General features: G+C 37.3%; 1 protein-coding gene across 2 annotated transcripts; it reads right to left on the bottom strand.

Moving 5' to 3' along the window:
- Positions 1 to 1,832: 1,832 nt before the first annotated feature.
- Positions 1,833 to 20,988, bottom strand: CASP7 (caspase 7, apoptosis-related cysteine peptidase). 2 transcript variants are annotated; one of them, XM_010007920.1, is made up of 6 exons: positions 20,876 to 20,988; positions 6,044 to 6,192; positions 5,053 to 5,181; positions 4,380 to 4,555; positions 2,781 to 2,919; positions 1,833 to 2,175 (listed from the first exon to the last, which is right to left on the bottom strand). In XM_010007920.1, the coding sequence occupies exons 1-6, from the start codon at positions 20,986 to 20,988 to the stop codon at positions 1,952 to 1,954; spliced, it is 930 nt and encodes a 309-aa protein (XP_010006222.1). In that variant the 3' UTR covers positions 1,833 to 1,951. The 2 variants fall into 2 exon arrangements, with proteins under 2 accessions (XP_010006222.1, XP_010006223.1); XM_010007921.1 differs by lacking the exon at positions 20,876 to 20,988 and adding an exon at positions 14,752 to 14,786.
- Positions 20,989 to 22,543: the final 1,555 nt, after the last annotated feature.

Here is a 22,543-nt window from a genome sequence, read left to right as displayed (position 1 = left end):
TTGTTAAGTCTCTCTGCCTTCTGAGCTACAATGTATCTGAGTAAAAGCATAATTTTTGAGACAGGGGAATATTGTTAACAGAAATTTAAGAACAGGGTAAACCTTAAGCAAATACACACTGAGTTATAAATACATGAAAAAGCTTCCAAAAAAGTAATCAATACTGAAGTGTTGACTGGACACAATTCTGATGATAAAACAATATCTCTACTTTGAGAAAATAGTTTAAGATGGAGCTCTTTACCAGAAATAATAGGAATACTATTTTTATATGAACTACTAGACCAATGTATAGTTTACTGTATAAAGACATTTTACACACAAGGCAGGATTAAATGCAGGTAAATCAGGATTCTTGTATTAAAATATTTTCAGTTTCAGTTTACACCAAGAGAGGATGTGACCTGTAATCCAAGCCACCTGATGCCAGCTTACTTTTCTAAACTACTTTTCAACTGACACTGTAAACCTTATCTTGACAAAGATGCTGAAGACTATCTGCATTCTTGGCTGAGGGAGGTTTTGGGATGTGTTTTGGCTGGTTTTCACTTCACCAGGCAGATATGAATAGGAAATTTTAGAAAAAGGTCTTTATTGATTTCATGCTCAAGATGTCCATAAAACAATTTATTTAATATAAACAACTGTAAATTTGACTGCATGAAAAAATATATGCCTCATTATGCCCCAGTATTTGCAAGAAAATAAACTTAATAACTTGGTAACTTGGCTTTAGTAGTTATGCATTGATTTTCTTGGAAGATTTCAAGAGAGTATAGAGTGCAGTAACTAGGAAAAGTGTGAACAACTAATCATTTATCAGTTTAACCAAATCATTAAACTTACTTTTTTTGAGCTAGTTACCAACTTTAAAGAGAATATAAAAAGTAGGGATATAAACATTACTAATAAAAGTCCAAAATACAAAATCAAGACCATACAGTAACTAAAAAGGCACTTCTGGTTTCTGATTCAAGTAAATATTTCCAGTCTTGGCAAAATTCCTCACAAATAGAACCTATATGGAAACACACATTTGTTACTGGAACATAGAATTCTATCATTTCAACATTCAATTTGATGTTTTATATCAAAGCCTTGGCATTAGCTTGCTGTTGGTTGAAAACTTTAGAATCAAGACAGACATTTTTATTTCTGCAAGCAGAAGAACTGCAATACCACCGTATCAACCTCCTCTATCAGTTAATTGTCATTTGCAAGGCAAAAATCTTTACAATGGTGCTTTCATAAGGCATCATTCAATCAGTTTGCCAGTCTTTTAGAAAGATACTAGTTTTGATGTTTCTATTTGTTACATTTCCATACTATTCAGATAAACAGTCTACAAATATTGATTTTTTTTATTTATCCATCTTATGGTAGAGTGATAACTAATTAAATTGACTTCCAGATTAAATACAGAGCAACCATCTGTCTTCATTAATAATGTTCATAAAAAGGAAATGAGACTAAGAAACACCCTTTTAAATAGCTACAAACTGTTTCATCACTGGACATACCCATAATATGATGGTATTTGGAAATTTCCAAGGGAGTTATTGTTTCATGAGCTACCAGTGAAAGAAATGATGGAGACTCATGACTTAATTTTTTTGCTCTTAATTTATAATCTGTTTCCTGGAATAAACCTTTATGGGTCAGGTAGCTGACTCTCAGAACATAAGGCTCTTCAGTAGCCATAAAAAATGACAGCCACACTAGAGGAAATCAAGCTGCAGTAATTAGTATTAGCTGTCAGGTTGGCTCACAGCATTTATTTCTTCTTTAAAATCTTGCATATTGTCCATCCATTGGATACCCTGGCTTATACAATATAAAAATCTAATGTAATTACTGTTCTGTCATTAAAAATATTACTCCAGCTTATGCTCAAGTTTCCACCCAAAACCATAGCCTGATCTTTCATAACTGGCTGCATTAAAATACACATTCAGAAGTAAAGTTCCTTAGTGAGCATAGAGACCACGCAGGGAATCTGCTTCTTCTCACTGAAGCGTGGATCATCAGACTGTGATTCAAAATTTGTGGCAACCACATAGTTGACCCGTGTGAGGATCTGCATGATCTCAAGTTGTTTTCCATGCTCATTGAGCACAGAGCACAGAGATTGCACAAACCAGGAGCCTCTTCCAGGATTCCTCCAGGAGTAATAACCTTAGAGAAAAGACAGATAAAGTACATGGGGTTATTTTTCCTCTTTTTTTCTTATTAGCTTGTGCTGAAGAATGGAATGGCAGAGAGAAACATAATAATTTGTGTGAAAGATTCTGGGCAAAGAGTAACAATGCACACAGTTTAATTCTTATCGCTTGTGTCATACATCTACTTCATAGAAGTGGAGAATGTGTATTAACTCTCCAAACTTCACACTATTAAAGTACAATTCCACGTTTTTGCACTTGGGAAACTGCAAGAAGTAAGTTTTCAGGATTTTCCTCTTTAAGGATAAGTTTTGTGTTGTAACTCTTCCTCTTGCCTTGATCACAAATTCAACAATCACTAAACTGGGACGTGGAAGGGCAGGATCCCCAGAAAACAGTACTGCTTTTACCATCTGTAATGTCTGTGTCTTACCTGCCACATCTCCTACTTTTGCTCTAGCTAGTGCAAGAGGGGTGGATACAACATATCAGACCAACATACTCCAGGCCTCAGTGTTTTGTCCATCAGTGCACAAAGTATCATCAACAATGGTCAGTCTATAATTAAGTCCATAAGTTTTTAGGCTTTTATTCCTGCCCTGACCCACTTTTCTTTACCTGGCACTGTGGAATATGCAAACAAAAAATCTGCTTCTACTGGAATTTTGTATCTTGGATTTGCATCTGTTTCCAGAGTGTCATTTGCAGGTCCAGAGTCAGTTTGTATACCTTCATCAAACTCAGACCCTCTGCATGCCTGAAAGCAGTGAAGACAAAGAGAACTTGTTCAATAAGGAGAAGCAATATGTTATAAAAATGTTTTCCTTAACATTTTAAAGCGAATACGGTTTTAAGCAGTACTTTGCATGTATTAGAAGCAGAAATGCAATTCTAGGGGACATCTAATGGTTCAGTAATAAAGTTACTAGCTTACCCATTTTAAAATATACATTACATGCAGTAAAGGGAGGCAATGGTGTTGCAGAGTGTGGATTTCAGTGGATTGTCAAAGTGCAAACCCAGCATTAGCTTATTCTCCCCATTATTAATTTTACTAGTCTGGAGTCATCCTCAGGACTGAAATATTGCATAATGTCTTGTACAGTGAGACTACTGGAAATTTTCTTTGTAGCAGACTACACATGGCCTTTGGTTCCTGACATGCACTGCTGTGGCACTACATTCCACAGAGTAACAAAATCACATCCTGAGGTCATCTAGTCTGAGCCCTCTTCTCAAGCATGGACAGCAGATGTCTAGAACAGTGTCCAGTTGGGTTGGGAATATCCCCACAGATTGAGACTCTACAATCTGGGCAACCTGTTCCAGCATTTTTAACATTCTTCCATTTCTCTCTATTATTCTTAATTTCCTCTTAAGCATGTGGTTTAGCTAAAGGGCACAATGGGACAACAGTCCAGGTTGGTAAGTTTCAGCTCTTGATCAGTAGCTGTGACTGACAGCTCTTATAAAAAAAATAGCAGTCTGACGGGCTTATATAATGGGAACCCTTATTAAGATAATTTGAAAGCCAACAAAGTACACATTCCAAACTTTTAATTAAAAGAAACATCACTTTATATAGTAGTATAAAGAGCTTTAAATAGAAACAGCTTTCACTTTGAGGTTGAGGATTAATGGATGAAACAGCCTAGGGAAAACCACATCTGCTGCAACTCCCATATGTACATAGTGTTATGATAAAGAAGAATTCAAATGATATGTTCAGTTAATACAGTTTGAAACAGATGCCTTTAAAAGCTTAAGTAGTATACAATTATATGCTAATGCAAGAATGCAATATAATTGTTTTGTCTACTGAGGAAGAGAAAAAATATTTTTCTAAACAGACTGCAGTATCTTGTAGAGACCAGGATAGTAGTATTTCTATTGATAATCACATACTGTCCTCACCTCTGTTTGCACCAGAGGGAGTTTATCTTTCTGGTCTGAAGTTCATATATTACCAAGCACAAAGAGAAATCATGCACAAAATTACTATGAAAATATGTTATTTACATCTGTGAATCTTGTACATAAATTATCTTATAAAAACAAACAATATAAGGCACCCATTGTCAAGTTCTCTCAACACATTTCTTCACAAAACTTCAATTAAAATGAAAAGTTAACCTACAAGTTTCTTCTAGAGCAGATAACCAACGTGGCATGTTTTCCTACAGCAGCATTAGGATATATTTACCTTAGGGGTATTACCTGAATGAAAAATAATTTGGGTTTCCCTATAAGGCTTTTACACTTGTCTCCTCTGAAGAGTGCAGTCAAACTCTTGATAGCCATGGGTCCATCAGTGCCATAGATGAGGCCTTCTTCCCCATGGCTTAGAAGGATACAGGCAAAACAAGCAGCATCACTGTGATTCTCCTCAGCAGCTACAAACCAAACACTTCTTAGCCAAATGACAGTAACATCTTAAGTGAAAATTATACTTAGCAAACACATTTTTCTGAAATCATACATACATTGGGCCTCAACTGGAAGATGTAAGATAGAGTGGATAAAGATGACATAATGCAATTTTAGTAACATGCTAAGCACCTTGAATGCATGAATGCATCCTTCATTTGACTCCAAGTTTAGCCTACTGGAGTCAACAGGCTGGACTTTTTATCTAATATAACAAGACTCTTCACCTAATACATAGGGCAGCTGCTTTACCTAAGAAAACAGTGTATTCCTGAACTGATGTTGGAGGGAGAGGTGGGGAATTAAGCCTAATCCATTCAGAATACGAATCCTATGTAGAAAAATGCATGCAGTGGGTCCTAAGCAATCAGTTCGAACTCAACCTGCTTTGAGCAATGGGTAGAGTTGGTGACTTCTAGAGGTCTTTTCCACTCTAAATTATTCTATGATTCTAAATTTTTACCTTGCTTCAGTAAATTTTCCATATCACCACGGCTTCGGTCATTGTATGTGTGAACCTCAAAACCTAAGTTTCTAAAACTCTTAGCTAGATCTCCAGCATCTTTATCAGTGCCATTGCGTGTTCCCATTCCTGCCAGAAAACAAAGAATATGCTTGATTGCACATGACACCATTCAAAATAATTCATGTGTTCAAAGGTAAATTTTTAGGTTTATAATTAATAAATCTAAACAATGTCAGGGTGAGGTGGTTTTAAAACAATCCAGCATTCTCAGCATTGAGAACAAATTTTGGGATTTGTTTTAATGCAAAATAATGTAAAGTTCAATGTTAACACATCTCTCATCCTGAAAAATGTTGGTGTGCCTCCAGCACATGGCAACATTGAAGCTCTGTGGATTATTCTCTCTCCTTTTGGTTATGCAGTCTAATGTGCATAAAGCACCTCAAGGAAATACTGTTGAAGAGAGTCCCTTTGCTGCCCCTATAAAATAAACTGATGCAAATTCTTTTGAGTAAACACTTCATTCAGCATATTTTCCAAGTCTATAGGAAAAGACCTATAAAGTTGACTGTAAAGTATCTGTCTGCTTTGAAACTGTACAAGGTCTGAAAAGTCAATGTGAATAAAGTATAGCTACTAACTTTTGTAGCTCATAGCTGTACCTCAGAGATAAAGAAGTTACAACACAGGTTGTAGATGCCCAAGTTCAAATTTTAACAACACAGCCTTAAACTCCAGGATAAGGGTTTAATTTGAACTTGGAAGAGCAAGGTGACATGCTCTTTGAAGCATATACTGCAGAAAAGCTGCAAAGAGTCATTCTAATATAAGTGTTAAAAATGGGAATAAAATGTAGGAACAACTATTTCTCAGAAGAGCTACTTACATTCATTAAGATTCCGTGCTTTAAAAATAAAATCCTTATTGATTAGTTAAAATATAAAAATCCTGAAGTCCACAATGAGAATCATCAGAGGAAGACCATTACCTGTTTTGTCTTCAAAATTTTTGTTGTTTATAATAATACATTTGCCAACTTTCTTGTAGCCCATATTATACTGGAACGTGGGTGTAATAATTCGATACTGGTTACTGAGAGAGGACTTTGGCTGATTTTCTTCTCCATTCTTCGTTTTTCTATGTGAACCAAATGAAATTATTGTTAGTGGCCAGTCACATGCAGTGTTCCTATTTATTTTAAGTTAAACTATTCCAGCAGCCCTACCCAATGTTTTTTCTTCTCTAATGTTTGTTTTCTTTCTTCATATTTCAGACTGAGGCATCAAGATCTTGTGATTTCCATAAAGTGATTATTGTATGTGATTGCATTCTGATGATGGCAAAATGACTCTGGAGTGAACTACAGCCAACATCAATATAGACAGATCCCAACCCACAGATAAAACAAATGGCCTACACATGAAGTCAGGCTGGCAGTAACCTTTTGCAAATGATGGTTCTGGATATATTTTACTTTTATTATAAATAATTAATGGGAGGACAGACTCCTCCAAGCACAAGGAGATATGCTGTTTACCCAATAGCATGTTTAGACTTTAATCACTGTCATCCCTAAATTCTGTGAAGATAAGAGTGAGCAGTAGGTAATTTCTACTGACAAAGGCTATAGATGTGAACAGGTCATATATTAATTTGGTATGCCAAACAGCAGCCTGAACCTATGCAAGAAATGAAGTACATTGTAGTGTAATCTTTAATTCCTGAACTTCACTTTAATATAAACAAACTAAACCAAAACGAGCTATAGATGTTCTGTTAATATGACTGTGTAGTCATCTTTCTGCTACGTGCAGGAGTCTTAGGTTGGATTAGAAAGAGATGAAAAGAGATGGCACAGACATTAGTCATCAATTTATTCTAAATAAAGTATTGAGAGCTACAACTACAGCCAGCATGCACACCTGAAGTATAACCATGAGGAAATCAGCAGTACTTGCTTTTAGAGGTGGAGTTTTTTGTCCAAGCAGGTGGCTTCAGATGTTGGTAACATCTCCTAAAGCAGAACTGAAGCCAGTGAGAGGATTGAGAGAGAATCTATAAAGGATTTGATTCAACTTCAGAGCTATAAAAAAGCTTTGGAGCAAGCCCAGTTAGAAACAATGCTCAGGAAAGGGCAGAGAAAGTTATCAGCACCTCTCTTACTTATTTGGTCCAGCATCCTGCTTCAAATAGTATTTACTGTTGATGCCTGAGTGGAAAACACAACCTACTTTTGCAGCACAAATAACTGTATAATACAGTTTGGTTTTAACAAAATTAGATTTTTCCCATAATCTCAATTAATTTAAGTTCTTTCACTATTCTCACTTTGACATCTTTCTAAAGAATTACTATGCTATTTGCTTCAATAATAGCCTGTAGACATGAGATTGCTGCAAATTGATTAAATGTTGTTCAGGTAACCTACTTTCTTACCTTCCTGATTTAACAGTTGTTGTCTTTTGGCTTTAAGTGTCCTCTTTTTTATTACTAGAGGGCAAGGCTAATTGGAAACTATAACAAACCTTCTCTAGATGATTCATTGTGTTTAAATGCTACTGCAACACAATTTTGAAACAGCTTCTTCTTATCTTTGAGCGTCCTCATGTTCCATTATAAAAGGCCAAATTAAATAGCTGCACCTGGCAGGCTTTCTCTGTACTTGTCGTCTCTCCTAGAGACTGCAAAACAAGATATTGAATGTATCTACTTGAGGATTTTGTCTGATACTCTGGAAGTACAGTTTTTTTTCTGGCAAATTGCAAGTATTCTCTTTGCATATTGCTTCTTGCGGGCTCTGGGAGCAATAATTAAATATGCTTTGCCTCAAGAAAAGATTTTAACCATTTAAAAGAATTATCCACAGCTGTATGATGTTAATACTACATTTTACTTTCAAAGAGATCTTGGATTCTTATTTTAGCCTAAAATTCCCCCAGCTCCTTCATCACTTGTCAGCTCTCTGGCAAAGAGAGAAAAAGAAATTTCAAAACAACAAATAACTAGTCAGGTCAACGAAGAGGCTAATTTCCTCAGTCCACACTGATTCAAGTTTATACAAGTTTATTCAGCTTCACTGACTTCCTGAAAATCTGTATGACTAACAGTGGCTGTTATATATGATGGAATATTTCAGTTTCTGTTTATGTGCAACCTATGAACAGTCGTGAACACTTGGCACAGACCCATATGAGCAGCAGAGTATCACGTTAGCACTGTCTGCTCTCCTAAAATGCTGGAAGTGATCTAATATTAGTCCAGAACTCATGCAGATATATTACCTCACAAAAAGCCTCACTGAAAACAGAAGCTGGGATTAAGTAGCAGATTAATGTAGCCACACAACTTCTCTGAAACCACTTCACTTCCAAGTTCAATACTTTGCACTCATTCATGCAGAAATACTTGGGAGTTAAGAGATGTAGCTACTACTGCCAGTATTCCCACAAATATGCCAGAAGCTCTACACTGGTCAATGTCAAATATCACAGACAAGCCTCATCAGCAGGGTACCACACATAACACTATCACTTCCCCATCCCTTTACAGAGCACAGTGTGGATTTTCCTAATGATTCCTTCCAAACTGAACAGGCTAATGGGATACTAAGCAACCACAGCATGCTTTGTAGGGTTACAGCTATCATGTCTTTACTGGCAGCCAACAAAAAGTTCCAGAAATCTTTTTGTATCTGCCCAAACTGAACAAATAAGGAAGTAAAGACTGTGGAGTACCCATATCCTGGGCCTGCAGTCCAGAGAAAAACTTTTTTGTTCTGTTCTCTGTGTCAACACAGTGCAATAAGGATATTGCTTAACTGGACTTAACTGACAGTATAAGGTCCAATCTTTCAGTTTCAACAACCTAAATCAAACCTTGTAATAATGACTAATAAAGAGCACTAAATATGTAATAATCAGTCTTTAAGGGAAATGCCCTGAGTGATGAGGCTTATGGATGAAAGCCTAAAGCTTTCCAGCTAAATTTTTATTTTCTAAGCTTTCAACTGGTCACATGAATATAAATGTTTACTGCTGTTGTCTTTAGTAAGAGTTCTAATCACCACAGTTTGCAAAAGAGTTTCCACAAGTTAGTTACATGTTGTTATAAAATATTATAAACTATTTGCCCTCACGTTTATTTCATTCTTTCTCTCTAACTTCCAGTGTCTTTAATTTCCCACATTTGGGATTCCAACTTGCCCAGACTAAATAGAAACTTGAACTTTATTACTGTGTACTCTTTCTTCAGCTTTTAATTACAATTGGGCTGTAACTCCTCACTCTGCTAGTGGTCACTGATCTTTTCCTTAGACAGAAATATTCTTCCTATCAGTGCTCTCACATATTTCATGTTCTCTCCCTCCAGTCAAGGGTTCAGCAAAATTGAAGCTCCACTCTCATATAACTTGCATATTTTGTGTGTCTCTAAGCCCAGGCCCTGCTTGACAAGAGCATATCTAGGAATGTGGTTTCATTACCACCATAATGAGCGGTGATTCAATACTGTGTTCAGTTTTGGAGCCCCCAGCACATGGAGAGGGAGCTGTTTGAGCAAGTCCAGAGGGGGCCACTTTCATTAGAGGGCTGGAGCACGTCCCTCTATAAAGACAGGCTGAAAGAGTTGGAGTTGTTCAGTCTGGAGAACAGAAGGCTCAGGGGAAACCTATAGTGGCCTTCCAGTACCTGAGGGGGCTACATGAAAGCTGGAAAGGGACTTTTTACAAGGGCATGGAGAGATAGGACAAGGGGAACAGTTTCAAACCAAAAGACGGGAGATTTAAGTTAGACATTAGGAAGAAATTCTTCAGTATGAGGGTGGTGAGACACTGGCCCAGGTTGCCCAGTAAAGCTGTGTCTGCCCCAGCCATGCAAGTTTTTAAAGCCAGGTTGGATGGGGCTTTGAGCAATCTGGTCTATTGGGAGGTGTCTCTGCCTATGGGAGGTAGGTTGGAACTAGATGATCTTTAAGGTCCCTTCTAACCCAAACCATTCTATGATTCTGTGGAAGGAACTTCCTGGTTTGTTCCTGTTTGTTTGCTTTGCTAAGAGGAAATCAATGTGTTAATTATAATGAACTCTAAAAAAGGTATTACAAAAGGATTTCTGGGCTTTGAAAACAGCTTCAGTCCCTTCCTCTTCCAGGAAAGTTAGGGACTTTTGCTATATGGAAAAATGTAAGCAGATTAAAAAATTCTACAATTGCAACTATTAAATTTAAGGAAGTTGGCATTCAGAGGTGGGTAGAAAAGGCTGGGCTGATTACATTCATTTCTATTTGAAGTACACACAAAAGAAGAGAACTCTGTCTTGCTCCATGAAGTTCAGCCATTTTGGGCTTTCCTTGGTAAGGAATATCACAGAACACTGTCATAGTTTTTACTGTGGCATGTTTCTTTAATACAATGAGCAATTGTGTATCATTTTTTAATGACTGATAACAAATTCCTGTTAAAAAGAAAATTTCCCTTAAAAAATTAGGCTATCTTTGCAGAACATCTAATCTCAGGTTCCCTTCTGGAGTCCCCATGCTTTTTTGGCACTGAAGAATAGTTTTGTTTTAGGTTTTGTCACATTGTCAGCCTTTCTGTTGAGTCCAGGGAAGATTTCAGCAGTGGTACAGTGACAAAGTCTATAGTACAAATCTGCTTAGGTAATCATCTTTCATATATTTAATGTTGTGGGATGCAAATATCTTAAAACTGCAATGTTCTTTATTATATTACAAACAACTGAGATGTTTCCCTCATGACTTTTACATTTGGGAACCTCTTTAGAGGCTTCATTTGAATAAATAACCCATGGAGTTACAATACTGTGGAGTAAGTGTAAGAGACAATATGTTACAAATTTAGTTATAAGACCTCTGAAGAAACTTACATAGCCTATATTGCTGATTGAATGTTTGGCAGTTTGTGTTGCTCTATGCTGTTCTTTCTAACAATCTCCACTCCTTCCATTATTGCACGCACAGTATAAATGACATTTGCAACTACTGCTCATCACAGGTACTGTTTGATCTGGGGAAAAATGCTGGACTGAATTTTTTTTTTTAATAGGTAGTTAAAGGATATATAGTAAAAAATGAAAATGCAACAGGATTGTATTGCAATTCACTATGTATCAACAAGCAATGTGTAGTAAAACTGAGTGTGCCGGACACCAATTCAGTTAATCTTCCAAAAGAAGTGAACAGGAAACAGAATTAATAAACTAGATAAAGGTTCAATATTTTGTTTCTACCTTAGTTTCAATGATTTGTGGTCTATTAATATGTCTGATACTTTCTGATGATCATGCATTAATATGTCTTACTCCTACATAACCTTCTCTCTGCCAGCTTTAATACTTTTATCCAGCTTTAGTACTTTTATCCAGTCTAATTTCACCATATTTAGTACACCCCTAATTACTGTACACTTTCCCCTCTCTGGATTTTTTTCCTCTTGAAACCTATTGGCAATAACAAGCAAAAGACACTTGTTAAAACTGACTAGAGCTTTTAGATCTTAAGTTCTTTAAGGCAGACTCTTTGTTCTTTGTCAGATCCTTTTTGGTAAAGTGTCACATGGATTTAGAGCTGCATGCAAATAATAGATTACCCTGTTGCCTTTTGCCATTAATATTGCATCAGGTTGGCAGAATAAATGTGGTCCTGCAAAACTGAGTATAAAAGTTCCCCAGAAAGCATCCAAGAGCTATTTCACCTATGTTGCTTACTATGGCAAGGGGATGTCTTACACAAAATGCATGAAAACTGACAGCTGCAATTGGAATTGCAAATATAAACAAATAATACAAAAATACCCCTAGAACATTAAAACACAAAAAACAGTCAAATGGTCCTAGATTTCTGTTCCCTCTAACAGTCTTGTTGTGTTTGTTACAGAAATTTCAAATTATAGTGAAGCATGCCACATGCTGGAGTCTAAAGTTAATAGTTATTAATGACATATAAATTCTCTGCAATCCTTGCATATTCATATACTACTCTGCTGAAGTTCTTAAACCCTGAAAAGTCGTTTTTGAAGGAGGTGGAGGGAAGGGATGGAATAAAGGGAAATGGCAAGTGTGCTTACTCAAACACCACAGCTCCTAACAAATGTACTCCAATTTCCTCCTGGGAGCAGAACTACTAAAAGCAACAGGACTAGTAAGGCAGTAAAATAATGCCTGCTTGTAACTGTCCTCAGGTTCAGGGCCTTAAAAATTATTTAGCCCCCAGCTTCTTTTTGGACTGCCAATTAGTTCATGACTTCTTAAGGACATCTTTGGAATTGGATTGTCAGCTGACTACACAAAGCCAGTGTAAAAGTCAACAGAGACAAAGCTTGAACAAAGCTAATGGACACAGTACTTCTTGTTTCTCTGGAAACCTATGTCCTTCTTATAGCTGTAAACACACTAATTTTGAAAGGAAAACATTGCTGTAGCAGTCTTGAAAGAAAGAAGTTAGGTAATCACTGGGACTATTTCCTTGAACTTACTAAAGTTAATAATGGATGTGAGAGAGACCTAAGCTATCAGTAAAGAATTCTTTGCCCAATATAGGATTGTGTTCATTCATCCAATAAAACAGCATAATAATTAAAACCTACTTTTGTTCTTATTATGACATATCTAGCAGTACTGCTGTAGATTTTGTCAAAAAAATTCCAAACTTAAATGCTTCATCTTTTTAAAGAAAGTCTGTCATTCTTCTAAATTTCCTGTAGCCTGCTAAGGTCCATGTTTAGGTCCAGAGCGTGTGAGGTTGCTTTACTGCCACAAACCTCCTGGAAAAAAAATATCTTGAAACAAAGGCATTCTTGCTGTCCACTATAGAGCCTGACATGGATCTCAGTCCAGAAACAAATTCCTGTCTTTGGTTACTGCACATTAGCTTCCCTGAAGAGATAAAACCAGTTGTGCCTGCACAAGATAATTTAATGTCAACTGCAAAAATGATATGGTTGCAGTCCACTGAACATGGCATTTGCCCAAAGTATATTTTAACCGTAAAGGCCCGTGGGACTTTGGCCTAACTAACAAGACATCACAGTTTATCACACTGCAGCTACTTAGCTCAACGACAACAATGGCTACTTGTATGTTCCTTTGAAATCCCCATAAAGGGTATTTGGGCAGCACCTACCACAAAGTTTCACAAGTGCAACAGTCTCAGAGATGAAGAAAAGAAAATCAAGTGGTAATTTGCAGTAACAACTCAATTGAGTGTGAACACACTTTTTGTTTGATCTCCTGCAAAGACACAAACCCTTATTCAGTAGTTTCTACAAACCTGCAGCTTCTGTTTAATCTGCAGAACATCCTCTACGTTTAAACCCAACCTTTTTTTACAAGATCCATTTATAGATCTATTGGACACATTTATAAATTCTTTGCTTAGAAAAAGTGCCTCCTGTCCTCTGATCTTCCATCACCTATATATGTGTATAGTACACTACATGTTTGTATAGTACATTATATATTTGTATAGTACAAGCAAATTATCTTTCAACTTTAGTTAAAGAAATGAAATACATTTTAAATCCCTGATTGCATGACAATTCTCAGGCTCTGAGCTACTATTGTAGCTTTTTGTCATCCCATTTTAGTTTCAGATCCTTCTCCAATCAGGAGGAAGAATATTCTTTAGGATCTTGGAAAACAAATAAACCCAGCCCAGGAAAACTGGAAACTCATTGTGTAATGAAAGGAGTTGTTTGAAAAGGCAAACCTCAGGCTACAACTTCTGGCATACTTTTGTATATTAGATATGTCTTTGGAGTTCTGATAGTTACAGCTAAATATGTCTTCCTCACCTTTTAACTATGTGTTAGTGATGGCCTTAACATAATTAAAAACAAAACCATGGCTGCATTTTTATTTATTACATACAAAGGAAGCAGACAAAGTGCACTGGGGCTTAGCCAGCTACACTTTGTAAAAGTGTTCTGTCTTATACTGTCTGCATTTTGCAACAGCTAAAAAAGGCAAAAGGGAAAAAGAGAAACAGGTAGCACTATCCTAGTTTTTGTGTACTTCATATTTTAAGTGTCATTTACAGCTTACATGACAATGTTGTGGTTTAAGGCTTGCAGCAGAGAGGATGAAAACAGAGTAAGTTCTAAACTCTCAATCATCAATTTGTAATTCATCTCCAGCTTCCTAATTAGCTACATGGTATCTGCTGTGCAGGCCTCACAATATTCTATGCAACATAATATTCAAATAACACTCAAAAGGTAAAATTTTACAAATAAAGAATATTGCCTGCTGAAAGCCTTTCTGCTCATTTCTAGAAAACCTGCACATACATACATTTCATGGGTGTTCTGGAAATTGAAATCTTACACTATCATATCCTAGGTAGTATAATGTGCATAGACAACTGCCAATTATATATATATTAAAAAGAAAAAAAAAATATTAAAAAAAAAACACAAAACTTTTGTCATCTAAAGTAGGAACTAAGAGTAATTAACAGGTATATATTGCTATATGAACTGCTTGGAAAATGACTCAAAATAAAAGAAACATTATCCCCCCCCTCAATACTATTTCACTGTGAACACTCTGGATAAGTTTAGCAATTGCAAAAATGCCAGTAGAGCAGATTGATCTAAGCACTGAAGCTGAATTGTTAGAATATTAATTAATGAAATTTCCAGACACAGGATAAAGAAGGAAAGACATAAATAGCATTTTACAGTACCTTGGCTCATCATCAAATGGTACTCCACACTGCATCTGAAAACAGCTTCAGCTTGTCCTCAAGAGCAAGTCTAATCTCTTTTGCTACTGCTAGGAGCCCACCATGCTCAGGGTTACATTGCAGAGGGAAACAGGATGCTCTCTGTTCAGACCCAAAGATTCGCATGTGTCAGCAGTGGGTCACGCTGGACTTTTCTATGGGGCTATTCAAACCCTCACAACTATCACCCTGCAAGCTGAGGTCATGCAGGCCTGATCTACCTTTGCTGACAAGCAGAAAATATGCTCCCATTGCTCTGATTTATCACTGTTCCTATGTAAGAGTGTAGGAAAATACAACAGACCTTGAGATGGAGGTGGGACAGCAGGCTCCACTTCATAATAAGTCTTCCTTCCCCCAAAACCTGATCCACCATTACTACAATATTTACACAATGAATATTTCTAAGAAAAAAATGCAAATTATCATAGAATCATAGAATGGTTAAGGGTGGAAGGGACCTTCAAGATGAGCAGGTTCCAACCTCCCTGATATGAGCAGGGACACCTCCCACTAGACCACGTTGCAATTAGCACACACAGTTTACAAAATGTCTTTGTATTCTAATTCATAGAACTGTTTCCTACATATTTACACTTAAACAGTTTTGGTTTATTATAAACATGGCTTAATTTGGTTTTGATTTCTTTGAAAGCTTAAAAATGACACTACATAGTAGATTTCCTCCAAATTGTGTATGATGACAGCCCAGAGTTTGTTGTGATGAAGGAAATAAATTACTAGACTAAACAGGAATTAGGATACTTGACTCGCTGTTGCGATTGCTACAGATACAGTTCACGGATAACCCAGTGTTTGCTGTGCTTCACCAGATAAAGGCTCTAAGGAGACCAGAAACAAACACTGATGGTGAATTAATGAGTTCTTACACTTTAGACTAGACACGATTTCAGATACTTGTCTTTTCCCATATGGTACATCCAATAAGTGTCTAAGCAAGTGTTCAGTTCAGACCTCTGAGTTGCAGCCCGGAGCGTAACTTCAGATAATGACTGATCAGCTGCTATTTGTTTTTAAGTAACTTGCTATTTTTATTATATCTAAGGATAAAAAACATCAGTGCTTCCCCACTTCAATGCTCTGTAACCTAAATAAAGACAGTGAAATACAAATGAAAAGAAAACCTATATATCCATGAATCTTTTTATCTAAGTACTAGTTCACAAACCTGGTAGATAACTATGTAACTATCAAAACTATTGAACTACAGAAGGCAAGATGCACACTGATGTTTACTGCAAACTTTCAAATGAATTAAAATGAAAAGTCTCAAGCCTTATAGTGGCCTGATTTGGAAGAAATAAATACCTTTCAGATATTTTGGGTTTGCAATGTTGAACAGCTGAACTCCTCTTGGTTATATGGCAGCATACCCCACAAGCCTCTCAAATCTCAGTGACATTTTCTTACAATATTTTTCAGGGAACTGGTGCTATTTAGTCTGAAGAAGAGAAGGCTCAGGGGAGATGTTATTGCTCTCTACAACTACCTGGAAGGAGGTTGTAGAGAGGTCTGTGTTGGTCTCTTCTCCCAAGTAACTAGCAATAGGATGAGAGGAAATGGGTTTAAATTGTGCCAGGGGTGTCTAGGCTGGATATTAAGAAAAATTTATTTACTGAAAGCATGTTGAGGCCTTGGAATGGGCTGCTCAGGGAGGTGGCGGAGTCACCACCCTTGGAGGTGTTCAAGAAGCTTTTAGATGTGGCATTTCAGGATATAGTTTAGTGGTTCTGGTAGTCGGATTATAGTTGGACTCGATGATCCTGAAGGCCTCTTCAAACCTTATTAATTCTATGATTCTATATGAAGGGCACTAGAAACTAGAGTTTCAACTGTATTAGATATTTGTAAGAATTCTTAAATATATATTTAAATTATGTTTTCTGTTTCCAGATGAGAAGGAGAATAATGACTACAAAACAAGACAGTAGGGCAGGAGTAGATAAAAGTAACCAGTTCTGTACAATTAAATTAGAATAAAACTGGTACCAAGATGCTACTAACAACCACCCTCTTCTCCATTATGCTTCTTCACTGCAGTCTGTAAACTGTCATGATTATTGACAGTGCAACTGCAAGTCTACCAAGCTTTGGGAATTTTCAGATGTGGCTTTTAAGAAAAAACAAACAAAAACAAAAAACCAAACAGCTTTAATTAGGAGTAAAAGAAATCGTAGCTCTACTTAATACAGTGGAACCACTATTTTACTCCATTTCATGTCACATTATGTTTCCTGGATAATAAAATAGGTTTGTTGTTATGAATCTCCCTGCCAGAGTTCCTCAATAAAAGACAAAAGAGAGCAAATGAAGGTACTAAATCATCCTGTGTTGAGTTACAGCTATTTTTAAAGCCTCAAAAGTGCAACAGGGAGACATAAAAAGAAACATTTGTATGGGAAAAATTATATTAGTTTCTAACTATCACATAAAGAATTAAAATACGCATTTGTAATCCTCAATTCAATCTTTGTTTAACCATATTTCAAAATGTTGCATGCTGGCTTGCCAGAGTGTATATCCTGCTGTTTCTGCTTTCTGAAACATAACTTTTTTTCTCTGCAGCTGTAACTCCCGAATTTTTGTCCACATCCTTGAAGTAAACAAAACTGATACCCTCCTGCCATCTAGTGGCTGACAACCCCTAAACGAAACACCACCGGCAGCTGTTAACTCAAAACTCACTTCTTTCAAAGTTTTTCCCCACCAATCACTTTTTCCCCACCAACATTAGCTAAGTACTAGAGCTTTTCCAAAGAAAAGGAAGTAAGTTGAAGATAACTCTCCTAAACTGTGGTGCAGCCAGATGAACCTGCCTACTCAGTGGCTTGGTCTGAGCCTCGCGTCCTTCATGGAAAAGCAGGTTCACAGACTTGTTGGAGAGAAATAAGCTGTAGTGAGTAAGATTTTCATGCACTTCTATCTTGCTAGATAAAATTCCAGTCACAGCCAGAGAATGGTGAACTGTAGCTGTGAAGCTACTGGAAACAGCTGGTCTCTGCACAGTTTTGAATTCAGTTTATCACTGCTTCGTTCTCTTCAATTTAAATTAATGTGCTTATTTAACAATAGAAGTTACTTGTTTTCCTATTGAGCTTATAAATTTTAAGCAATAAAAAATTAAACACAATGTAAAATTCCATTGAAAGGTCCACAGAGCTGGTAAAAACTGGGTTGTAAAACAAAAAAAAAACAAAACAAAACAAAACAACCACAAACAAACAAACAAACAAAGAAAAGGAACCATAACATTGTAGTCAATTTAAAGCTTTCTAGACATTTCATTTTACACGTATTAATGTCATGTTGCCTTGGCAATTAACACACAGACCCATGCTGCGTCCAACTAAAAGTACATCTAGCCCAGTACCTTGTACTGACTTGAAATGACTTTTAAGAAATCAAACAGAAGAAATTTGATATATAGTATTTTCTCAGAGAAACCTGATTTAGGAACATCTTGCACCAAAGACTGATATTCCCACTGGACTTTTCTTCCACAAATACATCTAATCTCTTCTGAACTCATCTAAAATCTTGACATCTGCATATCTTGTGACTTTTACTTCTAGAATTGCATTCTGCCCTATGTGAAAACTGTCTTAGCAGTTGCTTTAAACCTCCTGCATGAACTTTTCATTGGATGTCCCCTAGATTTCCTGTGATGTACAAGGAGTGATCATTCTCCAGTCATGTCCTCCTCCACTGCAGTCATGATTTCAGATCATACACCATCTTCCTTTATCCTCTCACATTCCTATCTTCCTTTAGGCCAAAGAGTTTTGGTTTCCTAAGAAAAAGACCTTGTCACTGTGCTTGGGTTTTTAAGACTTTTGTTGTCAACCAGCTCATTCTTCTTTAGGCAATCACCTTCTTCAAGAAACTCTGATGGATTTCTCACTTATTTTTTTGCTTCAAAATCTAAGTTGAATCTTCTCAATTACATTATATTTAATCTGTGCAATTTTTTACTTCTAAAGAAAAATGTTTCAAACCGTATCTTCAATGAATTTCCAAAAGATTAATGCCTCATTATTTGAAAAATTTCTTACAGAAAAAAAGTGATAGAAATGCTGATTATTGCCCTTCCTTCAGGAATAATTAACTTCAAACTGCAAAATTTAATAATAGTATTAGCGTATCACCCCTTGTAAAGAAGACCAATTGAGATATTAAAACTCACATTTCATCAAGTTTAAGAGAAACTTTTGAAAACTGACAAGATTTAGCAACAAATGTTTTGCTGTCTATTTTGCATGATGTGATTCTGCTAACATTACTAATATACCTCATAAAGCATATTTAAGGAACGATAAAATGAGACAGAGAAAATGAAGTTATTTGCTTAACAGCACATGGAGAATCCTAAGACTAAGGCATCTTCACTTCTCTCACAGATTTGTTGCCCCCATTAGACTCATATAATAAGCAGCAAAAATAAAATTATATTCTCCATGTGCTTTCTCTGAATTATACTGTTAATTTGAATGTGAATGTTTCATAATAAAAAAAAAATATTAAAACCTCTCCATAAATACAAGTCTTTGTAATAAACACCTCTAATAAAATCTCTCTAAATCCATGAAGTTCACATATGTGAAGTAGCTATTTGCAAACGTTCACCAGCATTTGTAAATTTTGCACATCCATTTTTCATCTTTTGCATTTTCCATCACATTTATCCAGTGTTTTCAGGAGAACATACAAGCAGTACATAGTTACTGCTTCTTACATGTTTAATGATAGTCAAGTTATGCTTCAGTGAGACTACTATGTCTTAAAATGAAAGGCTTTTAATTTATTATGTAATGGGTTATGTCTCTAAACTCAGTGAGGCTTCTTTGTGCTACAACCTAAATGGCACATCCAGGCTTTAAACTAACTGAAATAGTCAGCAAGGGATTCTGATGATGCAGGAGATGAGCTGAGCTGAATGCAGTAAAATAGATAATTAATGGCATATTTAATTGCAAGCTCCACCAAAGGGCAATGTTTAAGATGAGCGACTATAATTGATGCTAAATGAACTTAGTGGTCTCCTGACTACCAAATAAAGCTTATGGCAGACACTTCCCTATAGGAAGATATGAGAGATGCTCTAAGGTACAGACCAGATAGATTAAACGTATACAACATAAACTATCTCCTTATCCAGATCATCTATGATATTTTGGACACGACAAACTGAACCAAAATCCCATCAGAAGGGTGGCATAACAGCTGATGCAACAATAACAGGAATGAAAGTAGTAACTTCTCTAGATAGGTTGGAAGAGTGGGATAACAAGAAACTTACAAAGTCCACCACAGACAAGTGTAAGGTCTTGCACCTTGGAAAACATAATCCAGGAGTGCAGCACAGGCTGGGATCTAACTGGCTGGAGAGCAGCTCTGTGAAAAGGGGACCTGGGGGGGTCTTAGTGGACAACAAGATCAATATGAGTCAATTGTGTGCTGCAGTGGCAAAGAAAGCCAACAAGATGCTGGCCTGCATCAACAGAGGCATCACCAGCAGAGATAAAGAAGTAATCATCACATCCTACTCAGCACTTATTAGGCCACATCTGGAACACTGTGTTCAGTTTTGGTCCTCATCATTCAAAGAAGATGTGGACAGGCTGGAAAAGGTCCAGAGAAGGGCCATAAAGATGATCAAAGGACTGCAGTCTAGGAAAGGCTGAGAGAAATGTGTTTGTTCAGCCTTGAGAAAAGAGGCTTAGGGAAGATCTTATCACCATGTTACAGTACTCAAAAGTGTCTGCAAAGAAGATGGAGACTCCCTTATTACAAGGAGTCATACGGAAAAGATGAGGGGTAATGGGTATAAGTTAATCCTGGAGAGGTTCCAATTGGACATAAGAGGAAAAGTTTTCACAAGAACAATCAGCCATTGGAATAATTTATCCAGGGAAGTGGTGGATTCCCTAACACTGGACACTTTAAAGATTCAGCTGGACAGAGTGCTAGGCCTTCTTGCCTAGACTGTGCTTTTACCAAGAGAGGTTGGACCAGATGATTTTTGATGTCTCTTCCAACCTGGTAGTCTATGATTCTGTGAACTTACTTTCCAAAAAGTGAGAATCTGCTGCTTCTGTCTGGCCTTGCATCAACTCTATCACTGTGATCTTCATCACCACTCTCTTGAGTACAGGGATCAACATGCTGATCTCCCGACATCTACAAATAAAAGCAGAAGAATGAAAGTGTCCCTCAATGAACACTATAATTTTAGAAATACTTTTATAAACCAAAGCATTAAACCAGATACATGTGAGGTTTTTAGTACATTATACTGTATACTACTTCATCAACTACGAGTGGCTATAGATTTCTGGCACAGAATTAACATGAGATTGCACATGCTCAGCTGTCTGTGTCGCCTTGTGACAGTTACCAAAAGTGACTTGTCTAACACCACTCTCAGAAATGCAGATAAGAACAAAAGTAAACATAATTTTATGTTGAAAGATCTTAGGACTAATTCCCAGAAAAATTTTCACAGTCTGGAAAGAAATATGCTGGGAAGAAAGCAAGGACAACTAACAGAAAAATATTTGTAACTGTAATCCTATCCAGTATTCAGACAACCAGAGAGCTCCTGTGTTTTCATTTGCATATACACAGTCAATGTGCACAAGAGAAAAAAACCCTGTATTATCTTTCATGGATAGGATCTTAGGGTTTCATTTCTGTTTTGTCTATATCAACATATGAATTTTATATTCTTCTCATAATTAATTAATACATGCGTACAGTTGTTGGGGGGGGAAAAACAGTTGTGAAGTGTTTCTTGGAAATTAAAAGGCATTTTCATCACACAGAGGAGTTTCTTACATGAATTGCTGCATTTCAACCAACATTATTTTTGTGACAGTGTAAGCTTGAAACATCTTCACTCATCTCAAAAGCAACACAGGGCACTGCTAGACAACACGGCTGAGCTGATCTAACGGCTTTTTCCTGATGAAAAACTGGTCTCTCTCCTCCTCTTCCATATTCTGAGTTGCCAACTCAGGAAGTTTATTTAGAGGCAAAAAAAACTACAGGAAGAGTGATTTTTCTGATAGTGCAAAGACCTGCACCAGTCCCGTGGGGGTGAGAGGAGCAGCGGGGCAGCCAGCACGGGACCCCCACCTTCCCTTGCATCGCTACGTGCTCAGCCACCTTCTCCAGCTCTGGCACCAGGTTTTCAGGCGAAAGAGCAGCAGTGTCACCTGCCCTTTCCTCATATTTAGGCGGATTAATCTTGCTTTGGTGATACATCTACTCCAAAGAGTACGGAGCTTAGATTCAGTTAGCAAACCACCTGGTGACCTTGCAGCAGCTCCGAGGCTGCCAGCTGGGCCCTGCAGGTCGGGGCTGCCGGCACCACCCCAGCTGGGCCGCTCTGGGGCACCCAGCGAGGTTTTTGAGACACCTGTGCCGCTCTGGGGCACCCAGCGAGGTTTTTGAGACACCTGTGCCGCTCTGGGGCACTGACTGAGGTTTTGAGACACCTGAGCCGCTCTGGGGGACTGACTGAAGTTTTTGAGCCACCTGAGCGTTAACAACAGCTCCCAAAAGCCGAGGTCTAGATTTGGCTTTGACAAACAAAACACGTTTTTCGTCGCCTTTTTAAAAAACAAGGACAGAAGGGCGCATAGGCCGCCGGGTGAGCGGGAGAGGAGCACGGGGGCAGCCCCAGGGAAGCAGCCCCGCACCGGGGAAGGAGGAAACGGGCTTCGCCAACGCT

The sequence above is a fragment of the Chaetura pelagica genome, unplaced genomic scaffold (assembly GCF_000747805.2).
Source record: "Chaetura pelagica isolate M959 unplaced genomic scaffold, ChaPel_1.0 scaffold531, whole genome shotgun sequence".
Taxonomy (NCBI): domain Eukaryota; kingdom Metazoa; phylum Chordata; class Aves; order Apodiformes; family Apodidae; genus Chaetura; species Chaetura pelagica.
The sequence above is the reverse complement of the archived record's forward strand: the minus strand, read 5'-3'. Positions and strand labels throughout refer to the sequence as shown.